Source organism: Alosa sapidissima, chromosome 15 (assembly GCF_018492685.1).
Source record: "Alosa sapidissima isolate fAloSap1 chromosome 15, fAloSap1.pri, whole genome shotgun sequence".
In the NCBI taxonomy this organism is placed as follows: Eukaryota; Metazoa; Chordata; class Actinopteri; order Clupeiformes; family Clupeidae; genus Alosa; species Alosa sapidissima.
In genome coordinates, this window is record NC_055971.1 from 33,050,286 (window position 1) to 33,076,857 (window position 26,572).

General features: G+C 46.4%; 1 protein-coding gene across 1 annotated transcript in view; it reads right to left on the reverse strand.

The window, feature by feature from the left end:
- Positions 1-26,572, reverse strand: part of wu:fb16f03 (eukaryotic translation initiation factor 4 gamma 1) — a 63,058-nt gene that overhangs the window by 15,372 nt on the left and 21,114 nt on the right. Inside the window, 15 exon segments of the mRNA XM_042063572.1 lie at positions 311-598; positions 2,447-2,551; positions 2,786-3,022; positions 5,572-5,718; positions 5,957-6,055; positions 6,057-6,196; positions 6,199-6,358; positions 8,445-8,564; positions 9,405-9,538; positions 9,998-10,367; positions 10,485-10,573; positions 11,080-12,303; positions 15,860-15,944; positions 17,975-18,067; positions 25,384-25,523. Of these exon segments, the coding sequence (XP_041919506.1) occupies positions 311-598; positions 2,447-2,551; positions 2,786-3,022; positions 5,572-5,718; positions 5,957-6,055; positions 6,057-6,196; positions 6,199-6,358; positions 8,445-8,564; positions 9,405-9,538; positions 9,998-10,367; positions 10,485-10,573; positions 11,080-12,303; positions 15,860-15,944; positions 17,975-18,067; positions 25,384-25,523 (3,431 nt within the window).

Below are 26,572 nucleotides of genomic sequence, written 5' to 3' on the forward strand. Positions count from 1 at the left end.
AATAGGGCTTTTATTTTATGTTGGGTGTGAGTTATAATTTAAATGGTATAACACTTTAACAACCACAAAGCAACTCGCTAAGGGCACCACTAGGGAAACAGTAATAAAATAATTTAAAGAGACAAGTTGTGCAAAAACGGGATAGGGTATTGTAAGGGATAGGGTATTGATAGGGATAGGGTATTGATAGGGATAGGGTATTGATGGGGTATTGATAGAGTATTGTAAGGGATAGGGTATTGATGGGGTATTGTAAGGGATAGGGTATTGATGGGGTATTGTAAGGGATGGGGTATTGTCCCAGGCATACCTTGGTTATCTTGGTGAGGCGCGTGGGGTCGATGGAGCGGTTCTTGGTGGAGATGGGCACAGTGTTCCAGCCCTCGTCTGGCGCCTGGTTGGCGGATCGGCTGCCCCCAGCCGCGTGTGTGTGTGGCCCCCCCCGCGGGCCTCCTGGACCCCCCCCTCGGCCGTCCTTCTTGGACAGCAGCTGCTGCTGGACCTTCACCTGCTCCCGCGCCTCCTCCAACTCCGCATCTTTATGGATCTGCTCGATGGTCTTCGGACCCTGGTCACCACGCCGAGGCACCCAACCGGACTACAGGGGGAGAGGAGGGGATACAGAGAGAGTGAGAAAGGGAGAGAGGGGGAGAGAGGGAGGGGGGAGAGGAGGGGGGGGGAGAGAGAGAGGGAGAGAGGAGGGGGGAGAGAGAGTGAGAAAGGGAGAGAGAGAGGGAGAGAGGAGGGGGGGGGGATATAAAGAAGGAAACAGATAGAGAGGGAGAGGGGGAGAGAGAGAGAGAGAGAGAGAGAGAGAGAGAGAGAGAGAGAGAGATGGAGGGAGAGAGATACAGAGAGTGAGAGAGGGAGAAAGAGAGAGAGGGGATATAAAAAAGGAAACAGAGGGAGAGAGGGGGAAAAGTAATGAAGAGAAAGAAGACAGCAAGAGGGAGAGAGAGATACAGAGAGAGAGAAAGAAAGAGGGAGAGAGGGAGAGGGAGGGAGGGAGAGAGAGGGAGGGAGGGAGAGCAAGAGAAAGAGGGAGAGAGAGAGATACAGAGAGAGTGAGAGAGGGGGAGAGAGAGAGAGAAAGAGGGAGAGAGAGAGATACAGAGAGAGTGAGAGAGGGAGGGAGAGCAAGAGAACGAGGGAGAGAGATACAGAGAGTGAGAGCAAGAGAAAGAGAGAGAAAGAGGGAGAGAGATACAGAGAGAGTGAGAGAGGGAGGGAGGGAGAGCAAGAGAAAGAGGGAGAGAGAGATACAGAGTGAGAGAGGGAGAGAAAGAGAGAGAGAGAGAGAGAGAGAGAGAGAGAGAGAGAGAGAGAGAGAGAGAGAGAGAGAGAGAGAGGAGTCAGATGATAGAAAACAGAGGAAGTTGAAGGGAGGGAGAAACTATTTTGTTGAAAAAACTGAACTCCGTCCCTCCTCCCACTCCCTTCCCTTCACTGAAGGCACTTCCAAAGAAATGAAACTGGGCCTTTCAGTAAACAAGCCCTGTGTGTGTGTGTGTGTGTGTGTGTGTGTGTGTGTGTACACACTGTTAAGACTAAAGATATCACTAGTTAAAGTATAACACCTTTAGGATTACCATTTCAGACTGTGGCCAAGATAAACACACAAACACACACACACAATAAGACACCACTTTAACCTACTACCTCCCTCACAAACACACACACAGAGCACAAACTGTCCATGCCATCACAGCAAAAGAATCCCAGCCTTGCTCACCACTGGTATGACTCAGCAGGACTGTGATAGAAGTGTGATGGACAACTGTCCCAGCCTATGGCACAGAGCGGTTCTGCTTGAGGAACCACCCTGCATTAAAGAGCTGAGCTGTTCTTAGCCTCCAGGAGGCCCACTCAAGCCAGGGCTAAAGACTAGAGTGGGTGTCTATAAGGCTGTGTACAAACACACACACACACACAAGCCAGGGCTAAAGACCTGGAGTGGGTGTCTATAAGGCTGTGTACACACACACACACACACACTCAAGCCAGGGCTAAAGACCTGGAGTGGGTGTCTATAAGGCTGTGTACACACACACACACACACACACACACACACACACTCAAGCCAGGGCTAAAGACTAGAGTGGGTGTCTATGAGGTTGTACACACACACACACACCTAGAAAATACTAGGGGGTCTGTGCTGGTCAATAAATGTTGCATATGCCAGTATGGTGTGTGGGTATATATCCGTGTGTGTGTGTGTGTGTGTGTGTGTGTGTGCGTGTGCGTGTGTGTAGGTGTGTGGGTGTGTGAGTGTGTGTGTGTAGGTGTGTGTGTGTGTGTAGGTGTGTGTGTGAGTGTGTAGGTGTGTGTGTAGGTGTGTGTGTGAGTGTGTAGGTGTGTGTGTAGGTGTGTGTGTGTGTGTAGGTGTGTGTGTAGGTGTGTGGGTGCGTGTGTTTGTTTGTGTGTGTGTGTGTGTGTGTGTTACCCGTCTGAGGTCCAGCACATCCTGCAGCATGAAGCGGATTCTTGAGGAGGTCTTCCTCTCCTTAATGATCTTCTCCATCTGGTGGAAGTACTGATCCATCCGTGGCTATGGGAACAACACACACATTTACCACTTCATATCACACACACACACACACACACACACACTAGGTAGAAATACTGATCCATCCGTGGCTATGGGAACAACACACACATTTACCACTTCATATCACACACACACACACACAAGGTAGAAATACTGATCCATCCGTGGCTATGGGAACAACACACACATTTACCACTTCATATCACCCACCCACACACACACACACACACACACCTTAGCCTTGTGGAAGTCGAGGTCCTTGCCGATGGTGGACAGCAGGCGGCAGAGGCACTCCAGGCTCTCCTCGTCGTGGTGCTTGAGCAGCTTGACCACGCAGTCGTGCATGATGGGCTCCGTCAGCATCTTCAGCTTGAACAGCTCCCCGATGAACTTGATGTTGCCTAGCGACCGCCTCCGCGCCTGGTTCTTGGCCTCTTCCAGCTCCTCCTTCAGGCGCTGCTGCACCTCCTCCTGACAGGAAGTGAGGTGCACCAGAGAGGAAGAGCGGATAAGAGACAGGAAATGAGGTAAAAAAAAGGAAAACAAGAAGCAGAGGGATAACAGAAGATTAATACACACAGGCACATATTCACACACACACACACACACACACACGCTAACATACACACAGGTACATATTCACACACACTAACATACACACAGGCACATATTCACACACACACACACACACTAACATACACACAGGCACATATTCACACACACACACACACAGGCACATATTCACACACACACACACACGCTAACATACACACAGGTACATATTCACACACACACACACGCTAACATACACACAGGCACATATTCACACACACACACACACACGCTAACATACACACAGGCACATATTCACACACACACACACACACACACACACACGCTAACATACACACAGGTACATATTCACACACACTAACATACACACAGGCACATATTCACACACACACACACTAACATACACACAGGCACATATTCACACACACTAACATACACACAGGCACATATTCACACACACACACACACTAACATACACACAGGCACATATTCACACACACACGCTAACATACACACAGGCACATATTCACACACACACACACACACACACGCTAACATACACACAGGTACATATTCACACACACTAACATACACACAGGCACATATTCACACACACACACACTAACATACACACAGGCACATATTCACACACACACACACACACACACACAGGCACATATTCACACAGGTACATATTCACACACACTAACATACACACAGGCACATATTCACACACACACACACACGCTAACATACACACAGGTACATATTCACACACACACACACACAGGCACATATTCACACACACACACACACGCTAACATACACACAGGCACATATTCACACACACACACACACACACACACACGCTAACATACACACAGGTACATATTCACACACACTAACATACACACAGGCACATATTCACACACACACACACGCTAACATACACACAGGCACATATTCACACACACACACACACACACACACACGCTAACATACACACAGGTACATATTCACACACACTAACATACACACAGGCACATATTCACACACACACACACACTAACATACACACAGGCACATATTCACACACACACACACACACACACGCTAACATACACACAGGTACATATTCACACACACTAACATACACACAGGCACATATTCACACACACACACACGCTAACATACACACAGGTACATATTCACACACACACACACACACAGGCACATATTCACACACACACACACACGCTAACATACACACAGGCACATATTCACACACACACACACACACACACACACACGCTAACATACACACAGGTACATATTCACACACACTAACATACACACAGGCACATATTCACACACACACACACGCTAACATACACACAGGTACATATTCACACACACTAACATACACACAGGCACATATTCACACACAGGCACATATTCACACACACACACACGCTAACATACACACAGGTACATATTCACACACACTAACATACACACAGGCACATATTCACACACACACACACACACACACGCTAACATACACACAGGTACATATTCACACACACTAACATACACACAGGCACATATTCACACACACACACACACTAACATACACACAGGCACATATTCACACACACACACACACAGGCACATATTCACACACACACACACACACACACACAGGCACATATTCACACACACACACACACACACGCTAACATACACACAGGCACATATTCACACACACGCTAACATACACACACGCACATATTCACACACACACACACACACACACACACTAACATACACACAGGCACATATTCACACACACAAACACATACACACGCTAACATACACACACGGACATATTCACACACACACTAACATACACACACACGCTAACATACACACACGCACATATTCACACAGGCACATATTCACACACACACACACACACACACACACATATTCACACAGGCACATATTCACACACACAGACGCTAACACACACACAGGCACATATTCACACACACACGCGCGCTAACAAACACACATGCACATATTCACACACACACGCACATATTCACACACACACACAGGCACATATTCACACACAAACGCTCGAACACACTCTCTAACACACACACACGAAAACTCCATCTCACCCATTATCTCTCTTAACACTCTCACATGCATTTTTTCTCTCTCTCTCTCCCTCACAGTACAGTAACTGTCTCTCTCTCACACACACACACATTCTCTCTCTCTCTATCCCTCCCTCACAATACAGTAACTGTCTCTCACACACACACACACACACACACACACATTCTCTCTCTCTCTAACACACATACACTCACTGTCTCACACACACCCTGTCTCTCGCATACACTACGTCTCTCACACTCCTAAACACATGCACGCACCTCTGTGGCAGCCTCCAACTCTTTCTGCTTCCTCTCGAAGATCTCGTCGTCGTCCTGGTCCTTCTCAAACTCCTTCTGACAGCGGTTCAGCAGAAGCTTGCGGAAGTTCACCGTGACATTAGGCTTATCCGCCATAGGCACTTTCAGCTGCAGAGGTAAACACACACCATCAGACAACACACAAACAAACACACAAACAAACAAGCACACACCATCACACTAGGTGTACCCGCCATAGACACTTTCAGCTGCAGAGGTAAACACATTAGACACAAACAAACAAACAAACACACAAACAAACACACACACACAAGGTTTATCCGTCATGGGCACTTTCAGCTGAGGAGGCAAACACACCATCAGACACACACACACACACACTGACCCCCATGAGGCAGCGGCACATGTTGGCGTAGGCTACACTGAAGTTGGGCTCGGAGATGGCCTTCTCGAACACCAGGTCGATGACGCCCTTAAGGCGGGGGCTCGGTGTCGATGACCATCTCCGTGACCTGCTTCATGAGCGGCTGGAACATCTGTGGGGTCAGCTTGTTGAGCACGCTGCGGACGCGCCGGAACAGCTCCTCCGTCTGGCCATCGCTGCCGCCACCCCGCCGCCCACCTCGTCCTCCGGCCCCCCGACTCGGCGCTTGGCCCCCGGCTTCCAGGCCTTCTCGGCGCGGTTCAGCTGGACGTCGTCGCTCAGAGACATGCTGGTGATGATCTTACGCGGCTCCTTACGCGCACCCTGACCAGAACGCCTCGGACCGGGCAGACCAGAGGACGGCTAAGAGAGAGAGGGAGGAAGGGAGGGAGAGAGAGAGAAAGAGAGAGAAAGAGGGAGAGAGAGAGAGAGAGAGAGAGAGAGAGAGAGAGAGAGAGAGAGAGAGAGAGAGAGGGAAAAGAGGGAGAAAGAGGGAGGGAGGGAGGGAGGGAGGGAGGGAGGGAGGGAGGGAGAGAGAGAGAGAGAGAGAGAGAGAGAGAGAGAGGAAAAGAGGGAGAAAGAGGGAGGGAGAGAGAGGGAGGGAGAGACAGAAGGAGAAAAGGAGAGGGAGAGAGAGAGATGAAAAATCTTCAATTTTCGACAATACAATTGAACACATTACTATACTGTACCTGAGCCATCATCAGTTCTACAGGGAAATCTGACTTGGCTGTGAAGCAGCTGAAAGACCTGAGGATGGGGCAATTCATCAACTCAGAGGGCACGTTCCACCTTGCAGCGCTGCGCACAGCTGGCTGAGTCTTTCAATATGAACATGCCTTACGTTAGGCCAGATCTGCGCAGCACGGATTCCATATGAACATGCCTTATGTTAGGCCAGATCTGCGCTGATTTGATCGAACGCGCCTGCTGATTTGACGATACCAGACCAGGAAGCCATGGAATTTTTACAATACTTCGGTTAGTCTGTAGAAACCCTCACCACACTACAAGAGAAGTGTAATTATATTTTGAGCATTGTTAGTGGTAGAAATTAGCGGAAGCAGTAGAAAATAGCGTTGACCTTGCCCTGTTAGCGTTGACCTTGCCCTGTTACCGTTGACCTTGCCCTGTTAGCGTTACTGATAATAGCGAATAAACACTCAAAAGGATACAAGGATACAAGGAAGTTTATCGTCACATGCATATAGTTACTGGAAGTAAGAAATGCAGTGAAATTATGTCTGGTGTCAGCCTATTTGTGCATTTATGGGGGGGGGGGGGGGGGGGTATATATACTTTTTTGATCCCGTGAGGGAAATTTGGTCTCTGCATTTAACCCAATCGGTGAATTAGTGAAACACACTGCACACAGTGAACACACAGTGAGGTGAAGCACACACTAATCCCGGTGCAGTGAGCTGCCTGCTACAACAGTGGCACTCGGGGAGCAGTGAGGGGTTAGGTGCCTTGCTCAAGGGCACTTCAGCCGTGGCCTACTGGTCGGGGCTCGAACCGGCAACCCTCCGGTTACAAGTCCAGAGTGCTAACCAGTAGGCCACGGCTGCCCTAGAAGAGGGGTTTAGTAGATTAAGTGGCAAGGGCTGCATAAGAAAGGTGGTGGAGGATTGGGATTGGGGGGGGCACCAACAAGGAGCACCCAAGAGCAACAGGGGCAAGGAAAAACTCCCTTACCAAGGAAGAAACCTTGCCTTGGGCAGATCCACGGCTCAAGGGGCTAACCCAACTGCCAGGGGTCTTGGTGTGTGTGTTGGGGGGATGACAAGGGAGATGGGATAGTGTGCTGTGTATGTGGGGAGAGGGCAGTGTGCAATATGTGTGTTGGAGTCAAAACGCCACCAATGAACATAATTTTGCCCTCAATCAAAAGTTTGAATTTGTTAACTATCATTAAATAGACCATAGGCTGTTTTTACTCCGGAGTTACACTTTAATATTTTTCATGTAAAGGTGTACTATGCAGGTATTTTTGGTGAGTGTAGAGCTCCCTCTAGAGTCGCGATGTATTTATATGTTACTCTGCTATTGTAAATAGCAAACTTCTCACAACTTATCCCTCCTGTTGCATGGCTGGTTTTCTCAGTAGGGACTCGCTACCGCTATGCTGTATAGCTATGCTAGGTGAACGATTCGCCTATTACAAGTTTGTCTACCAGCAAATCGGCTTCGTAAGGGTGAAAATCTTGCATAGTGTGCCTTTAATACCATTATTACTATTTTACTACTGTTATCATTATTACTGCTCTTCCAGATGCTTTGGCAATACTGTAAACTGAACAGGTGAATTGAACTGAAACCGAATTGAGAGGGCGAGAGAGAGGGAAAGACAGACCAATGAGTGTGTGTGTGTGTGTGTGTGTGTGTGTGTGTGTGAGTGTGAGAGAGAGAGAGAGAGAGAGAGAGAGAGAGAGAGGTGGTGGTGACTGACCGGTCCTCGTCCGCCCGAGGGCTGTCTGCCGAGGTTGGCGAAGGAGGGTGTGAAGTCCGGCCCAGAGCTCATGCTGGGCAGCCGAGACGGATCCATGGGCCGCAGAGGAGTCTTATTAGCCTACCACACACACACACACAGGAGTCTTATTAGCCTACCACACCCACACACACACAGAGGGGTCTTATTGGCCTGCCTACCACACACACACACACACACACACACAGGAGTCTTATTAGCCTACCACACACACATACAGAGGAGTCTTATTAGCCTACCACACACACACACAAAGAGGGGTCTTATTAGCCTACCACACACACACGAGTCTTATTAGCCTACCACACACACACAGAGGGGTCTTATTAGCCTACCACACACACACGAGTCTTATTAGCCTACCACACACACAGAGGGGTCTTATTAGCCTACCACACACACACAGAGGAGTCTTATAGGCCTACCACACACACACACACACACAGAGGAGTCTTATAGGCCTACCACACACACAGGAGTCTTATTAGCCTACCACACACACACACAGAGGAGTCTTATTGGCCTACCACACACACCCACTTTATTGGCCTACCACACACAAACACACACACACAGAGGAGTCTTATTGGCCTACCACACACACACAACACAGCAGGTGCGTCTCATTGGCATACCACACACACACACAACACAGCAGGTGTGTGTGTGTGTCCAGTAAGATCAGTGCATACTGGTGTATGTGCGTGTGAAAAAAAGTGTGTGTCTAATCCAACACGACATAGATGATATGCAGCAGGCTTTCTTGTTTGTTGATGCTGGCCTGTGTGTGGTGTGTGTGTGTGTACCTTGTCCAGCACCACGTCACTGATGTGTGGCAGGCCCTCTGGTTTGTGCATACTGTGTGTGTGTGTGGTGTGTATGGTGTGTGTGTGGTGTGTATGGTGTGTGTGGTGTGTGTACCTTGTCCAGCACCACGTCGCTGATGTGTGGCAGGCCCTCTGGTTTGTGCATACAGGCGCTACTGAACTGGAAGCCAAGCAGGAACTCTCGGTCATAGCTCTTCTTAGCCTCCAGGTCCACAGGCTTCCATTCCTCTGGAACACACACACACACAGTGGCAGCATTAGCGCCTAGTTGTTGCCGTGTGTGTGTGTGTGTGTGTGTGTGTGTGTGGTAGGGCTGTATCACAATATAAGTATTTCATCAGTCGATATCGATAATTATTTATTTAAAAAAAAAAAAATCTATTTCAGATATGGATCAGAAGAAGAAAAAAAAAAAGTTAGGTAAAACAGGGAAAAGAAATAGCAACACAATCATGAAAAACACTCAAAAAAATAAATGTGCACATAAGTCTGAATTAAAGCAGCACTGGTTGAAGCCAGGAAATATTGTAAACAAAGTAGCTTAATTTGCTAGTTTATCATAGTCTACTGGTAAGTCTGTTCAGTTTCCCCACGTGTGTTTAAGTTTCAAATGAATCCTGCCAGTCTGGAGGTGGCATGTCTGACAATGATGTGTATACATTTTTTGTGTGTGTGTGTTGACCTTACCCTCTTTGTACTGATATATCTGTTCAGTGGGCGTGGCCGGCGACGAGCGCTTTGATTGGTTGTTCTCAGGGGGTGTGGCCGGGGAGGAGTTCAGTGGTTGGCTGTCCTCGGGGGGTGTGGCCAGAGAGGGGATTTGTGGTTGGCTGTCCTCGGGGAGTGTGGCCGGGGAGGAGCGTGGTGGTTGGCTGTTCTCGGGGGGTGTGGCCAGAGGGGGACGTTGTGGTTGGCTGTTCGCTGCATCGAGCTTGTCCTCTTTCTCCTCCCACGTCTCGTCAAGTTCCTCAGCGGGCGTGACTGTGGGTGTGGCCTCTTCCTTAGGGGGTGGGACTATGGGCGTGGTCTTCTCCGGTTCAGGGGGTGTCGGCACGGTCTGCTCAAGAGCAGAAAACACACACACGACACTGTCAACTGAATGCCCAAATGCCATTTTAAAGACTGCTTCTGAAGAAATCCATCACTTCAAAGCAAACAGGATCCACACACACACCTCTTTAAAGGCGTCAAGAAGGTCTCCCACCGCCTCCTTTTTGTTTAGGTCCTTCATCTTCCTCTTCTTCTTTGGCACAGAGATAGCAGCTGTGGACACACACACACACACACACACACACACACACACACACACACACACACACACACACACACACACAATCATAGTTTTAGCAACAACAGTTTTAACACCTTCAAACACAAATCTCTAGGTTAAAATAAGCTGCAAAAGCAATCACATACACACACTAGGGCTGCTTCGTTATGGCACAAATCATCACCACCATTATTTTGTTCAATACGGAGATGACTACTATTACACACGATTACTCAGTGATTTTGGAACCATCATCCATTTTCAAAACGTAACATTTTTAAATAGAATTTTAAATATAATCCATCAGGAAAAAATATATGCAAAAAGATAATGCACATGAAAACTCAAGACAAAAGGAGAGCATTGTTATGAGAGAATGTAGCGAAATAATAAAAAAAATCATTAAATTCATCAAATTCATTGTTTTCATAATCGTTGGAAGTCATAATCTCGATTAATTGCATAGCCCTAACACACACACACACACACACACACACACCTTGCATAGTGCTTTCTGGAGCAGGGGCTTGTGGGGGGGGCGCATCGTCCCTCTCCTCGGGGAGGCCAGTAGTAACAGGCGTTGCCTTGGCAGTGACATCTGATTGGCTTTTTGTGGCAACAGTCTGAGGTGTGTCTTTGACAATGGGACGAGGATTGGCCTCGGCAACAGTTGCCTGGGCGACTGGCTCAGAGATTGGTCCAGGGGCTAGTGCAGGACATGCACCAGGGTCAGCCTTACTGGCCCTCTCCATTACAACAGGAGTGGCAGCCATCTTAGCATCTGCAACTGGAGCCGTGGCAACAGGCTCACAACTCTCCTTGACCACAGCTGCAGGCGTCTCCTTGGCAACTGTTGCAGGCGTCTCCTTGGCAACTGTTGCAGGCGTCTCCTTGGCAACTGTTGCAGGCGTCTCCTTGATCACTGTTGCAGGCGTCTCCTTGATCACTGTTGCAGGCGTCTCCTTGACCACTGTTGCAGGCGTCTCCTTGACCACTGTTGCAGGCGTCTCCTTGACCACTGCTGCAGGCGTCTCCTTGACCACTGCTGCAGGCGTCTCCTTGGTAACTGCTGCAGGCGTCTCCTTGACAACAGGTTCAGACCTCTCCTTGGCAACAGCTGAAGGTGTTTCCTTGACAAAGGGAACAGACACTTCCATGACAATTGGTGCAGGCGTCTCCTTGACGAGAGGTGGAGATGTCTCCTTGACGACACAGGCAGGTGTGTCCTTCACGACAGATGCAGGTGTTTCCACCGCCACAGCAGCAGGTGTGTCCTTGGCTCGGAGAAGCGGAGCATCTTTGGGGGTTGGTGCGGGCGTCTCCTTGGCAGAGGGGGTGTGCGGGGGGGCATCAGCGGAGGGCAGTGGGGCCTCTCTCTGCGTGTCTGGCTCGGCGATGGGGCTGACGTGCACGGCGCCCCCTGGTGCCAGGCCGTTGTACAGCTGCAGTTCCTCTGGCTGCGCGATCGGAGACTCCAGCGGCTGGGACACCGACGCCACGGCAAGCGTCGCTTTCGTCACACCTGGAGGCGGAGCCGAGGGCGGTTCCGGAGGCTTCTTCTTGAGGAGCAGGGCGGGAGGGGGAGGCGCATCCACCGTGTCGCTAATGGGGCTGGTTGGGGGAGGCGTCGGGGGCGCGTCTGAAAGCAGGTCCTCCCCGGGGGGGATGGGCACTTCCTGTGAGAGGGGCATGGCCCGAGGGGGCAGAGCCTTCCCTTTGGAATCTAAAGGAGGTAACAGAGGGTTAAAGTGGGCAGAGTCTTCCCTTTGGAATCTAAAGGAGGTAACAGAGGGTCAAAGGTTAGCTGATAGCTTCTTTGGCAGAACACTACACAAAGTGTTAGCGAATAGCTGCATTAGCAGAACATGCAACATAAACACACGACCACAGAGTGTTAGCGAATAGCTGCGTTAGCAGAACATGCAACATAAACACACGACCACAGAGTGTTAGCGAATAGCTGCGTTAGCATAACACGCAACACACACAACCACAGAGTTTTAGCAGCTAGCTGCTTTAGCAGAACACGCAACACACACAACCACAAAGTGTTAGCGAATAGCTGCGTTAGCATAACACGCAACACACACAACCACCGAGTTTTAGCAGCTAGCTGCTTTAGCAGAACACGCAACACACACAACCACAAAGTGTTAGCGAATAGCTGCGTTAGCATTAGGGATCGACCGATATGGATGTTTTAGTGCCGATACCGATTTTTTTCCATCAGCCTTAGCCGATGACCGATACAGGCTGCCGATTTTCTTGAGCCAATATTTGGAGCCGATACTGCTTTTATTTTGCTCCCTCAATTTACATCATACAAATGACACATAATTACAAATGATGATAACAAATGTTAGTCTCAATTTAAAAAAGGAACATTTATTGAACTTATGGATGGGTGCACTGGATATGGTTAACTGTGCAAAATGCTTTCATCAACATCTTACAACACAGCCTTGATGATGCATTGCTTGCTGACATATTATAAGACATAATTCAAGTCATCACAAAATGTCCTTTGTCAACACATTTAAATAATTTAAGAAAACAATAAGCCTGAAAAGTAGCTATTGAAATAAAGTGTTTTGTAATTTTAGACTGCATGGTTTCAATTTTTCTATGTCTATATTTTTCTAAAAAAAGCTGCCAGATTTGTCAACCACAGAACATAAATCAGCAGAGGAAAATAACGTGGAAATAACGTGGTGTCAGATGTTTCTGTTCTAAACGGCATCAACGTAAAAAAGGTATAAAAACGTATCTCTCAAAGTTTTAAAATCTCTCCTTCAGGTAGCGCAGCACTCTCATACCGCTGTGATGCGTGTGTCCCACTGAGTGAGACAGACCAGACGCACACACAAACTTCTGTTTGGTAGCTGACGAACCACCATTGAACTGGATTGATAATGATAACGTTAGCAAACGGCTCTAAACAAGTAAGGCATACACGGTATGTCTGGTACATGATAAACGTTAACACGAATTAATATTCAACTACACGTCTCTCATTATTAAAGCTCTGATATCACTGCGATGGCAACTCCGCCCGCTCGAAGGGAGAGGGGGAGGGAGACGCACACACCACACGCGTCCAAAACTCACCCAGGTGGTCGCTGAATAAAACTCCCACAAATATCTCGGAACAACGTCGGCATTACTTAATCATATGATCGACCAGTGTTCGTAACAGCTACCGCTAACGCATGCATACGGATAGCCTACAACTTAGCTATTTGCAGCTCCCTAAATACAATGGCAAGCAGTTTTATAAACGATCATTAAGCATTAAAAAAAGTAGCCTACCTATCTATCATTCGTGTTTTCCATTTGGACCCACAAACTTGCTTCCACCTTCAAAGTGTATGGCAATATTTCAGCTAAGTCAAACAGTCAAAAGATGCTTTGAAAGTTTAAAGTTTACTGTTGTCTTGAAGAGCAGGCTTTCAGCACTCTGCTCGTGGGGGAGGGGCAGTCTGCACGTGAATTGCAGCGTCTCCAGCAACACAGAGCTGCCTGTGGACGCCTGTATGTAAATAATGCAGGGAAAAAACTATCGGGCGAATGCAGCGGCTTATCGGCCGATGCCGATACACGTAAAAAACGCAAATATCGGCCGGCCAATATATCGGTCGATCCCTAGTTAGCATAACATGCAACACACACAACCACAGAGTTTTAGCAGCTAGTTGCTTTAGCAGAATACGCAACACACAGAACCACAGAGTGTTAGCAGCTAGTTGCTTTAGCAGAAGCTCAATGAACACAACGACAGAGTGTTAGCAGCTAGCTGCTTTAGCAGAACGCGCAATGCACACAACGAAAGAGTGTTAGCAGCTAGCTGGCTAAGCAGAACATGCAATGCACACAATGACAGAGTGTTAGCAGCTAGCTACCTAAGAATTGCTGAAATACATCAACAGACATTCACAGGTTAGCTGCTAGCTGCTTTAGCCAAACACTGCATTACACAACATGGTGGCTTTTAACATGAACAAAACAACACATTGAAAACAATTCTCATCTAAAGAAGTTAATGACGTATGCCAAGGGCAGAAACCCACTGGTCCATTCTGTGTGAAGGCCTGCCTCATGCTAGCCTGACTCCGCCAGCCTATTGCTCTGACAGCCGAGTCTTGGAGTCTGGAACAGATGCTCGCAGGACAGAATGATGAGCCGACCTGATCAGGCTCCAGTGGGAGTTGGGTTTGTGTGATGATTAGTTTGGAATCTACGTATGGAATCTATGCATGGAATCTACATATATATAGTCTACGTATGGATGTTACCACATCAAGCACACCAAACACGACAAGACCAGAGAACTTGTGGTGCCTCATGGCCAAGGCAACACTAATCACCATGGTGCCTCATAGGCAACACTAATCACCATGGTGCCTCATAGGCAACACTAATCACCATGGTGCCTCATAGCCAAGGCAACACTAAATCACCATGGTGCCTCATAGGCAACACTAATAACCATGGTGCCTCATAGTCAAGGCAACACTAAATCACCATGGTGCCTCATAGGCAACACTAATCACCATGGTGCCTCATAGCCAAGGCAACACTAAATCACCATGGTGCCTAATAGGCAACACTAATAACCATGGTGCCTCATAGCCAAGGCAACACTAAATCACCATGGTGCCTCATATCTCTGGAGCCCAGCTCAACTTTGTGTTTGTCTTCGTGTTTAAGTGTGTGTGTGTGTGTGTGTGTGTGTGTGTGTGTGTGTGTGTGTGTGTGTGCGCACAAAGGGGAAGGGGATCCAGATACACCAACCTGTTCTGGCTGGCATTTTCAAAGGGAGTAGATGAACTACTTGAGTATGTGTGCGTGCAGATGAGTGTGTGTGTGTGCAGATGAGTGTGTGTGTGTGAAATTACTGGAAACCAGCCTGTTTTGAAAACTAGTGTGTGCGTATGCACACCTGCATCCGTGTGTGAGAATTATTTTAAGTTTACCACTCATTATTCAAGTACGCATCTCAATAACGAGTGTGTGTGTCTGCGAATATATGTGTGAGAGTAGTGTGTGTGTGTGTGTGTATTTGTGTTTGAGAGAGAGAGAGAGAGAGAGAGAGAGTAGTGTGTGTGTGTATATATGTGAATGTGTGTGTGTACATGTACAGTATATGCAAGGCTCTTATGTCACATGCTCTGGCTGGTATTTTAGAAGTATGCGTCTTAAGAATGATTGTGTGCCTGCAAGCACTGTGTGTGTGTGTGTGTGTGTGTGTAAGTGAGTGAGAGTGATCTTTAGACACTTACCTGTTTTGGGTGCCATAGCAGCAGGTGAGGCGTTCTCACCGTTGGCATGGGGACCAGCTCCCCCCTCTGGGACTGACATGGCAGACTGAGGAAGAACAGGAAAGTATCACACGCACGCACACACACACACACGCACGCACACGCACACACACACACACACACACACACACACACACACACACACACACACACACGCACACATACACGCACGCACGCACACACGCACGCACACATACACACACACACGCACACACACTAACCTAGAACACGAGTACATCCAAATCTATATGTATGTATGTAGGGCTGGGCGATGAGTTGGTAGAACATGAGTACATCCAAATCTATATGTATGTATGTAGGGCTGGGCGATATACCAAATATACTCGATACATCGCAGTTTGCTGTACGTGAGATACATTATTTCACAGTCATCATTTTTTTAAGCGGCAACACTTACTTTGCCATTTGGTGTCCCTGTGTCTCTTAACCTCCCCCCTCCCTCTCAGTAACCACGTGAACAACGCACATCACACACTCACCAACCAATCCTGAACAATCTATTCAGATGAGGGTTTGACGTCTAGGTGTAGTAGACGAGAAGTGAACTTTCAGTTCAAAAGCAGCGGTAGCATTTCTATCTATGGGTAGCATAGGCTAGTGTTGTTCAACAATGAGCTAGGTTAATAGATGAAAGCAGTTCTGATTTGGTTACACAAAACGAAAAACGAAACGACATAGCAAGGGATCTTCAAATTAAAGTGAATATCCGTGCATTAGGCAGGACTACTGTCTATGTCTAGTGCACCGTTTCAAAACGACAGCGCAAATGCGCACATTTCACTCTCCACACATGCATTTCTTGTGCTAAATGTTCGTCTATGCTTCCCTCCAGATTGATTTTTAAATTAAATGTATGAGATCTGCACATTTTGGAAGATTAGGCTACTGTCCATGAGTGCATCTGTCTCAAAACGAAAACGCAACTGTGTCTTATTTATCAACCAACAACCGAACGACTAATTAAGCACGCACGCACACAATAAAGCATGCACCACCCTTCTATCCGATGTAAGCAATCATCATGGAGACATATCAGTGACCGATTAAAACAAGCTACATTTATTTGGAAAGTTAACTAAAGCCATGAAGCCATGCAAAAAGGGAAGTGAGTTACATGTAACAGTTTATCCTGATGAGTGTATTGGCAGAGGGGCCTTTCAAAGAAGACAAGGACAGAAGAAGAGAGAATGATCAAGCCAAATAACAGGCCCTGATGAATGCTCTGCAAATAGGTTAAAATAAATCAATTGATGTACCCTATTTAGGTGTGTTGACATTTTTGCCTGTACACTTTTCCCTATGAGAAACTTTCATGGTAGGCTACTGGCAAGAATTCAAAACTACTTTCACCCCTGCTTTTACATGCAAATTTAAAATAGAAACCACCTGTGATTAACCAAGAATGTTTTAATGCGGATATCATTTGCAGGGATTGGACTGATATGATTTATCCTAGCCTACTGCAATATACTGGCATCATTTAAAACATCTCAGGGTAAAAGTGAGAATTCATTAAGTCCTTTTGATAAAATTTCAAAATATTGAGATATATAATCGTATATCGTGAAACAGACTAAAAATATTGCAATATTATTTATAGCCATATTGCCCAGCCCTATGTAAGTCTAAGTAGGGGTGTGTGTCTGTATGTGCTACCTGTGGGGCAGTAGGAGTGTGTGTGTGTATGTGCTACCTTTGGGAGTGTAAGGGGTGTGTGTGTGTGTGTGTGTGTTACCTTTGTTGGAGTAAGAGGTGTATGTGTGTTTATGTGTTACCTTCGAGGAAGTAGGGGTGTGTGTGTGTGTGTGTTTCCTGTGGGGCAGTAGGGGGGTGTGTGTGTGTGTATATGTATATGTATATATATATATATATGTATATATATATATATATATATATATATATATATATATATATATATATATATATATATATATATATATATATATATATATATATATGTGTGTGTGTGTGTGTGTGTGTTCCCTTTGGGGAAATAGGTTTGTGTGTGAGTGTATATGTGTTCCCTTTGGGGAAATAGGTGTGAGTGTGTGTTACCTGTGGGGGAGTTGGGGTCAAGGCGGATCTACCACCTGACATAATCTCTTCTGTGATGTCTCTTCCACCCTGGTTAGGGTCTCTGATACGTATCTATGAGAGAGAAAGAGAGAGAGAGGGAGGGAGAGAGGGAGGGGGAGAGAGAGAGAGAGAGAGGGAGTGAGAGAGGGAGTGAGAGAGAGAGAGAGAGGGAGAGGGAGGGAGAGAGAGAGAGTGAGAGACATCTGTCATACATCTGAGGGTAAAGGGGGCTTCCATAACCAAAAGCTATAAGGAGAGCGTCAGGTCAGGAGAAATCTTAAGAGGGAGGGAGGGGAGATTGAAAGAAAGAAAGAAAGAAAGAAAGAAAGAAAGAAAGAAAGAAAGAAAGAAAGAAAGAAAGAGACAGCAAGAGAGAGGAAGAGAGAGGAAGGCCCTTTCTCTTCAGTAATGCTCCAGATCTGTAAGAATTCTCTCTCTCTCTCTCTCACACACACAAACTCCTCCTACTGCTCAAAAACATAGCAGAGGAGCTTTATTTTTTGCAAAGTTTGCAAGTGGAACTCTAGTCAGAGTGGGCAAACTAACATCAAATACGACGAAAAAACAGTTAAAACTGTTCCCTTAAAATCACATGACCCTTGAACAACCACACACACACACACACTATCAGGACCCTAAACACACATTCAGATACACACTTGCAAACTTTCACATTCTGAACTAGGAGTGCCCCGCAAGAAACTCACACGTCAACAGGAGCTGTCAGACACACACAGAAACAGAGACACACACACGCACACACACACACGCATACAGACACACAGCGTGCACTTAACCTCGGACACAGTCCTACCTGCCAGCCTGGAGCTACCCTAGCAGGCCTCTCATCCTGGGGCTGGATTTGAGCAGCTGCCCAGCTCAGAGGCGTTCAGTTGGGCCAGGACTCACACAGCACTGGGGCCTCCAACGGCCAGCTGCCTCTCCACACGCACGCACACAAGGCAGACAGAACGAGAACGAGAGCGAGAGAGAGAGGGAGAGAGAGAGAGAGAGGAGAGGAGAGAGAGAGGGAGGGAGCACGCAACTAGCCTTGTGTAACGACAGCAGTGGAATGCATGCCCGCCCACTGCACAGGCAGTCAGAGAGGCCGTCAGGGGGGAGGGAGAGAGAGAGAGAGAGAGAGAGAGAGAGAGAGAGAGAGAGAGAGAGAGAGAGAGAGAATGGGAGGGGGAGAGAGAGAGATACAGAGACCCAGCTTTGCTAAATTAACTTAAAACATTTACTTCTTTCAGTCATTGCAACGAGGTGGGAATAGTGAGAAGTTAAGAGAGAGAGAGAGAGAGAGAGAGAGAGAGAGAGAGAGAGAGAGAGAGAGAGAGAGAGGGAGAGAGGGAGAGAGAGAGAGAGAGAGAGAGAGAGAGGGGCAGAGATTCTTTTTCCGGGTCAGGAGGTGGAGAAGCAGAGCCACGTGGAGCTGAGCTGTGCAGACATGCCCTTCACCGCCCCCCCCCCCCTCTCAGAGACAGGGAGGGAGGGAGGGAGAGAGAGAGGGGAGATAGAGGGAGAGAAGAGAGAGAAGAGAGGGAGAAGAGAAGAGAAAAGGCAGAGAGTAACTAGGTGAAGGAATGATAGAATGTGATTTCTCTCAGAGAACTGTGGAATGCTCTAAACAACTAACAGCATTAGAGAATGTGTGCACACACACACCATGTCAGCCTCCCCCCATTCTCTCTCCATTTTCAAAGCCAGTTTGTGGAGAGAAGCACACTGGCACACACAAGTACACTCTTACCTTCAGTGTTCCAGTTTAATCAGCTCTTCTGTGTGCTCTCTCATTCTGCTATGCCTCCTGTGCATCCCTTCTGCTCTCCCTCTCTCTTCCTCCCTCTCTCTCTCCCTCTTTTTCTCTCCTCCTCTCTCTCCCTCCCCCCCTCCCTCTCTCGTGGACCTTGTGCGGTTGAACACCGTAGGGTGCCAGTCGGTCAAAGTCCACCTCTGCCCCAGGTAAGCAGTGACAAGCTGTGTCTCCAAGCGCCCGATAACGCAACCGGCAGAGATAACAGCAGCCGCCCACCGCACAGCATGCTGGGTAACCACGGGTTAGGGAGTGTGTTCATCGAGGTGAGCGCTGGAATCTTGGCTCTCTTGGCCTTCCTAAAAATCTAGGCCACACGCAGACTACACCTAGGCCACACGCAGACTACACCTAGGCCACACGCAGGCTACACCTAGGCCACACGCAGGCTACACCTAGGCCACATCAGAGGCACCACATTCCACACATTAGCCAAACCAGACCACCTCTATACTCAACGATAATACTAAATAACAATATTATACAACAATACTCAGTTAATAGAGCAGACCAGCACCATACTCAACAACAATATTCATCAAGTACACAAGACCAGCACTATAGTCAATAACAATACTCCTCAAGTACACCAGACCAGCACCATACTCAACAACAATATTCATCAAGTACACAAGACCAGCACTATAGTCAATAACAATACTCATCAAGTACACCAGACCAGCACCATATTCAACAACAATATTCATCAAGTACACAAGACCAGCACTATGGACCCTTTCAAGAGAGTTCCATTCTCAGCATCATAGTTGGCCCCACAAGACTTCCTTTTTAACATTCCATATGTTATCTTAATGCAGAGGAAGTAGATTGGGGCCCAAATAGAACGTTCAAGCATTGTTTTTGTTTTTATTGTTGAAAGGGTCTATACGGCAATGTTTTTCATGTGACGTATTCTAGGTTCTATAGCTTTGTTTACATCAACGATTCTAGAGCGGAGTTGAACCCATTGAACATCGTTGTCTGCAGCTGCCTCTCGGTCGGCTACATCTCTGTATTTCAGCAATGTCAACATTTCAGGCATCAATAAAGGTGGTGATGAAACGTTATTCCATTGTTCAATATTTGATAGCCTGTCACAGGAACGTTATTTCGCTAAAAATCGCCCTGATTTGGTGCATTGATCTGTATCGATAACGTTATGGGAGAACATGCAGCCTAATCGAAGCCTAACTTTTTTTCTCTGTTCAAAACTCGGTTTACACGAAGACGATAGACTTTGGGTGTGTTCGAAACGGGTAAAGTTGCAGCCTTTTAAGATATCTAACTGGGGAGCAAGGCAGCAAGTGCGGTTCGAAACCGAAAAAACAAATTCTGCTGCCTTTTAAGATATCTTAGAATTCCCAAATAACGGTCATTTTTGAAGGCAGCATCGATGCACACTTCATGCTGCCTCCTACCCATAATCCCTTGCGGCAACGTCTGAAACAGCTGTGAAAGGTAAACAAACATGGCGGATGACATCGGTAATGGCTGCTGAATCTGTTTAAAATGTCATTTGTGTGATCTTATTTTGCTTAGATTTGCAGATTACAGATTAGAAATAAACAATTTACTATCTGATTATGCCATTGTTGTAACCATTAATAGCGTCTGGTCTGATATATCTGCCGGCCGTAAAACTAATTTATACCGTTAGCCTGCTAGCTTACATAAGCTAATTTAGTTTAACGTCAGGCCTTTGCTAACGTCATACCGTAGTGTTAACCAAAGATTCTAGAGTGCTACGCTCATTTTTAAAAGATGCATTTAATCCAAAGTCATGTCTAGTGAGACAGCTCTCTATGTAGGGAGGGAGGCAGTAGGCAGGTGTCTCCCGTTTGGAACACACCCTTTGTTAGAAGCTGTGAAATTTGGCCAGAAAGGAACATGTCTTCCCTCTGAAAGTTGACACAAAATCAAACAATATTTGATCATTTAACTTCAACTGAACAGCGACAGGTTTTGGTAGGCAGTATCAGCAGACGTTAAAACGGTAGCCTAACGTTACAGTTATAGCCAGCGTCAGTCAGCATCATGTAGTCTAACATTAATGGCGTTAAAGTCATGATCCTGTAACATATTATAACATATAACAGTGATGGCTTATTCGAAGACGATCTGCATGGATATAACCACCCAGAAAAACTCAGAATGTGAGTGATAAAGTTAATTAATTGTAGGCTATGAAACTTTTTATTAGTTACCCATTGCAGCATCGGCTATATTAGGCTGTTATGCTAGCTCAGCCTTTAAATATGCTGTTATTTTGGTCATGTACGGCTTGATTAAACGGGTAAAGATAATTCATAAACTGCTTATTTCTTACATGACTGAAGCAGTAGCCTAGGGTTCAACAGTGGTGTTTGAGGTTGCTGTGTTAAGTTGTGTGTGATCGCTAAACAATTCGGTCAAATCAGTTTATTTTGACATACGGGAGTTAGCCTAACTGACCTGTAGGTTATAGCACATAAGCCTATTCGGTTTTCATTTATTATCATTTGTTGTGATTATATAATCAAATGACACTCATGATAACTTGAAATAGAAGGACAGAAGATAAGTGATTGATGCCCATAAGCACGAATTTCACGAGACAAATTAGAACAAACTGTTCCGGTAAAAATATTCTTGCCATGTTTAAAATGCTGCACTTTTTCCCTTCATAGCCTATCTCTGGCAATTCATTTTTGGATGACTGTAGAAAGTTGTATTTTAGCCTACGTCTTCGTAGACAGTAGCCTAGGCTACACCATTAGGCCATCTTGAGAATAAAAGACTTCAAGCTGCTAACGATCATCCTCCACAACCATGAGGATAGGTAGGCTAAACGGTCGTTCGTTGCCTTTTTGGTTCTTATTATGACCGCCGCGCAGCGAAGGTTTAGTCAGATTCCCCCCCCCCCCTTCTTTTTCGCATGTCCAAATATCCGTCAAGGATTCCCGGGACACTGAAAGACCGGGGTAGACGAAACTTGGTGGGCATGTAACCCCACATGGATAGCATGGAACCATCGTTTTTCGTTTTGATCTGTAGCCCCCCCGCTGTACTGGACCCCCGAAAGGAGGGTAGGGCAGACACAGTTTTCTGTGAATATCTTGAGAACCGTAGGGCCTAGGATGACCAATTTTTTCCGTATGTTTGCCTCCAGGGGTCATGTTAACCCATTCCATGTGCACACATGTGCATAAACAGATACACACGCACACACATACATTCACAGTAATCATACGTATGACACATACTCACACAGTAGACATATGTACGCATGCATGCACATGCACAAACACACATACGCAGGCAAACACACAAGCACGCACGCACGCACGCACAAACATAAACATGTACACGCACACATGCACACAATTCAAGAATTTCTCAGAATTATGAACAGGCAAGATGGGGGTGGGGTTGTATAAAATGAATTTTACATGTGAAATATATGAACTAATCATGTTTTGGTACTTGTTGTCTAGCAGATACCAGTGAGAATTGAGTGTGGATAATGCAATTCAGTGAGACAGTTAGAATCATATAGGCCTTTCAGCGTGATTTATTTTTGTGGAAAAAATGTGCTGGACTGGGCGGCGGTCATATTTTGTACCGCTCTGCGGTACATCTAGTTGTAAAACCAACTGTTAGGGCCTACACAAGTGGTCGGCATCCCAGTCAATATTTGATATTAAAATTTCAATTTTGAAGCTATTTGTAACTATGCGTAGCCTATGCAACCCGACTGTTGTAGGCTTGCCTACCACTCTGCAGTGCCTTGCCTACCACTCTAGTTGTAAACAAACGGTGACGTAACATTAGAACGGAGGTGCAAAACCTTAATAGTCAGTAACAATACTCATCAAGTACACCAGACCAGCACCATACTCAATAACAATATTCATCAAGTACACCAGACCAGCACCATACTCAATAACAATATTCATCAAGTACACCAGACCAGCACTATACTCAATAACAATACTCATCAAGTACACCAGACCAGCACTATACTCAATAACAATACTCACCTGGTACACAAGACCAGTACTGTATTCAACAGCAACAGCCTACTCATTGGCTGCACCAGAACAGGGCCCGGTTTTCAAATAATGATGGATACATGCACTTCCGTAGTCCGTAGTCGTCGCCGTTTTTTTTTTTTTTTTTTTTTTTTAAAAACATAGTCCAGTATTTCTTTCGAAATTGAAATGAAGTTGTATGGACTGGACTATTTTTTTTTTTATTTTTTTTTAAACGGCGACAAAATTGTGAATTTCCAGAGCATGTTACAACACACTCAGCAATCGACTCCTACGGACTTTCCCCTGAAGATGGCAGCAAAGATGGCAACATTTCCGGAAAGGTACTGGCTTGATGAAATTCATTCTGGACTCTCTATCCGACCACATAAAGACCTCGGGATACTTCGGTTTGGCTTTAGGGACCCTCTACTCACTACCACGTAAGTGTTATGTTGTTTGGAACTGTAGAAGGTATAAAAAGTGTCTGCTAAATGTAATGTAATGTAATAAAAATAGCGTTTTGTAGCGCGAAATTTATATGCCCTGCTCACTTCCAGGCTACGAGTTTTTACTGAAAATGGTACAATCAAACTTTCTCAAAACACATCCGAATTACATGATTTTGATGTCAACTCAACATATGTACCCCCAATCATCCGTAAATCGATCTAAAGTACATTTTACTCCGGATAATACCTTTAAGGGGAGATGTCCACGTTAATAGTTCTGAAAAATCCTCTAATTTGGTGATGTCAGGTAACTGCACATCACAGCTACCGTTTAAACTTCGGATCTACAGATTAATTCACTTGGGAATAGGAACGTAGTTGGATTTATATTCTTAGTTGTAATTCCCCTGCATGCCCTGCTGGTGACCTCAGTTGGACTGTCTCTTAGCCAGTAACAAGTACTCTGGATCACTCATAGATATACGAGTGCTCTCACAACGTTCTTAAGCAACAATGGTTTCGGGAAACAGTCCACAAATCTTAAGACGTTCGTAATAGGGACTTTACGAGCTTCTTAAAGGTGATCTAAGCGATGCTGGGTAACGTCACTTCTGTTGACTTTCAAACAAAACAGAGAGCTAGCTCGCTACTTCCTCCCCCTCCCTCCCGTGCAATTGAAACTCCTAAACGCACATCTCGTCTGTGATTTGCTGGAACAGTTTGTTATGTTTTATGGGCTATGTTTTAGCCTAATAAAAGTGTGGCATCGCGTAGAGCACCTTTAAGCTTACGATGCTTTTGGGAAACTGGGCCCAGCACTGTACTCAACAATACTCATCCATCTACTACTCCAGCACAGCACTATACTCACCAAGAATAGATGTGTTGTATTGCTAGGCTAGCTATCCCTTGGTTCATGTTAGGCACGTGTGTTATATTGATAGGCTAGCTATCCCTTGGGTTCTATATATACAGTCTATGCTTGGTTCATGTTAGGCACATATGTTGTATTGATAGGCTAGCTATCGTACTTAAACACCAGAGCAGCTATATAAGGGTGTGTGTGTGTGTGTGCATACATGCATAAGTGAGTGTGGGGGTGCATCCTACCTGTTTGCGTTCCCGTTTGGGTTGAGCTTGCTGCTGTTGTTGGGGAGGAGCCTGTTGCTGGGGGGCGGGGCTTATGAGCACAGGGGCAGCAGGCTGAACAGGGGGAGTAAACTGGGGCTGAGCCGGATAGTACGGACCAGCTGAGAGAGAGGGAGAGGGAGAGGGAGAGAGAGAGGGACAGAGAGAGAGAGAGAGAGAGAGAGAGAGAGATATATAGAGAGAGAGAGGGAGGGGAAAGAGAAAGAGAGAAAGAGAGAGAGAGAGAGAGAGAGAGAGAGAGGAGGGGGTGTAGTCATTACTTTGACAACAACAAAAAAATACAGCATGTCCAGATTCATCTATTCTTCTGTGCTCATACTGTCCCTCATGCTAGGTTAAAGGTTTGGGTCAAAGTGCTGTTTTTAAATCTGCTATGGAAATAAAGTGACTTGACTAGATTTGACCTCACCCTAACCCTGTCCTCTCCAACCTCTACCCTGCTGTGGGTTGGAGAGGACAGGGTTAGGGTGAGGTCAAATCTAGTCAAGTCACTTTGCAGGAAAGACAGGACACACACACACTGAAAAAACATGTGGGTCAAGCCAAATAATCTCTACCAAATAACAATTATCGTTTGGTAATGAAGGCAGATGATCTAAAGTCCAAAACATCTGAAAAGACAGGCCCGTCCAACCCAGAAATACTTGATTGTGGTCAGGAGATAACTTTCAAATAAACTTGTGCAACTGTGAGCTGCAGTATACAAACTACAGTTCCTCTACCTGCACCCTGGAGGAGCATTCAAATTCCTTAACAGAGGAAACATCTGAACAGATACATTACGTTTCAACGTTAACGCTTAATCCAGCTCCCCAGCATGCTGGCGAAGAACAACCCCCTCAAAACTGTTTGCTCGTGCTCACAAACGTCTGCAGAGAGGTCGAGGCAAACAGAAAACGGTTTGAGGTCGAGGCAAACAGAAAACGGTTTGCAAGTGTTTGTAAAGGTTCACCAGACCGGAACACACCTGGGGGCCAGGGGGCCATGTCCATGAAACATGGTGGACAGGTGGAGCAACAGACAGGTGGAGGAGACAGACGGGTGGAGGAGACAGACAGGTGGAGCAGACAGACAGGTGGAGCAGACAGACGGGTGGAGGAGACAGACAGGTGGAGCAGGGATCACCAAAGGATCCGTTCAATTTAACTAG